Consider the following 1,200-nt stretch of genomic DNA (forward strand, 5'->3'; position numbering starts at 1 on the left):
TCCCGAGAATCGAACGGAATCCCGCTCCCGAGACTCACCTGTGCGGTCTGAGGCTCAGGTCTGCCGAAAACAGACACGGACACGGGCCTGGCCAGAGCCCTGGAGCAGCATCGGAACTGCAGGAAACACGGACAGGTCAGGGGGTTGTAGGAGCAGGGAATGTCCAGGGATGCGCAAGGATCGTCCCCAATCCCACCCTGGCTGAACATTCCCGCAGCTCTGTGGGGCTGTGATCGTTGCCCGGGAGCTGTTCCAGTACCCCACCACCCTCTGGATGAAGCACTTTTCCCTAAAATCCAACCTAAATCCCTCCAGGCACTCCCTGGGTCCTTGCAGGGAGCAGAGATCAGCGTTCCTACACCTGCATGTACCTGCAGTAGCCCTCAGGAAAACACAGCTGTTTTATGGAGCATTAAAATCCCCTGAAAACATCTCAGCTGTGACACAAGACTGAGAAATAAAGGCGTATCAACAGGGGGTATTTCTATTTCAGCCACTTGGATCAAGTCCATGAGCAGTTCCAGCCCCAGGAATTCAATTATTACCACATTTCCATACATTTTCCTCCTCGAAAGGAAGGGATTCCTGAGTAACTCTGTGGAAATCAGTGAGTTTCTGCTGGGAGCAGCCCTTGGGCCTGCAGCTCACTCCCATCCACTCACATGGTGTCACCAGAGGTCACCTTGTTTCCCTTCTTCCTTAAATCCAGGCTAAACGAACCCCCAGGATCCCAGCTCAGCTGGGGGTGCCCAGGAAGGTGTTTGGCACCAGGCACCGCTGAGAAATCCCATATTCCCACCGGGAATCATCCCTCCCCCCCGAGGGACGGCCACCTACCAGCACTGGGGAGCCGAGAAGCGCCACGGGAGCCTGCATTTTGCTGGATCTAAAACAAAGAAAGAGCAAAATAAACAAAAGCCATTGGGATTCCTGGCGTTATTGTCCCCAGTCAGCCCCCCCTGGGGTCAGACCCACATCTGACCTCACAGGTCCATCTGCTGTCCCCACCACGGTCCCCAGGGCTGTGTCCTCACCGCGGCTCTGTGTCCCCTCTCTGTACCCAAGGCTTTGACCCCACCACGGCTCTGCGTCCCCACGGCTTTGTCCCACTGACCCCACCGCGTCCCCGGCTGTCCCCGAGGCTCTGACCCCACCGTGTCCCCCCGGTTTTGCCCCCACCGTGTCCCCGGTTGACCCCAA

At 57.2% G+C, this 1,200-nt stretch overlaps 1 protein-coding gene across 1 annotated transcript in view; it reads right to left on the reverse strand.

Moving 5' to 3' along the window:
• ATP5G1 (ATP synthase, H+ transporting, mitochondrial Fo complex subunit C1 (subunit 9)) overlaps positions 1-944 on the reverse strand; it is a 4,572-nt gene extending 3,628 nt beyond the window's left edge. The window contains exons 1-2 of the mRNA XM_017740501.1: positions 838-944; positions 16-116 (exon numbers count right to left, since the gene is read on the reverse strand). Coding sequence (XP_017595990.1) covers positions 16-116; positions 838-876 — 140 coding nt within the window. The 5' untranslated portion in view covers positions 877-944. The remainder of the gene's footprint in view (positions 1-15; positions 117-837) is intronic.
• Between the last annotated feature and the right edge of the window lie 256 nt (positions 945-1,200).

Source organism: Corvus brachyrhynchos, unplaced genomic scaffold (genome assembly GCF_000691975.1).
Source record: "Corvus brachyrhynchos isolate BGI_N302 unplaced genomic scaffold, ASM69197v1 scaffold47, whole genome shotgun sequence".
NCBI classification, from domain to species: Eukaryota; Metazoa; Chordata; class Aves; order Passeriformes; family Corvidae; genus Corvus; species Corvus brachyrhynchos.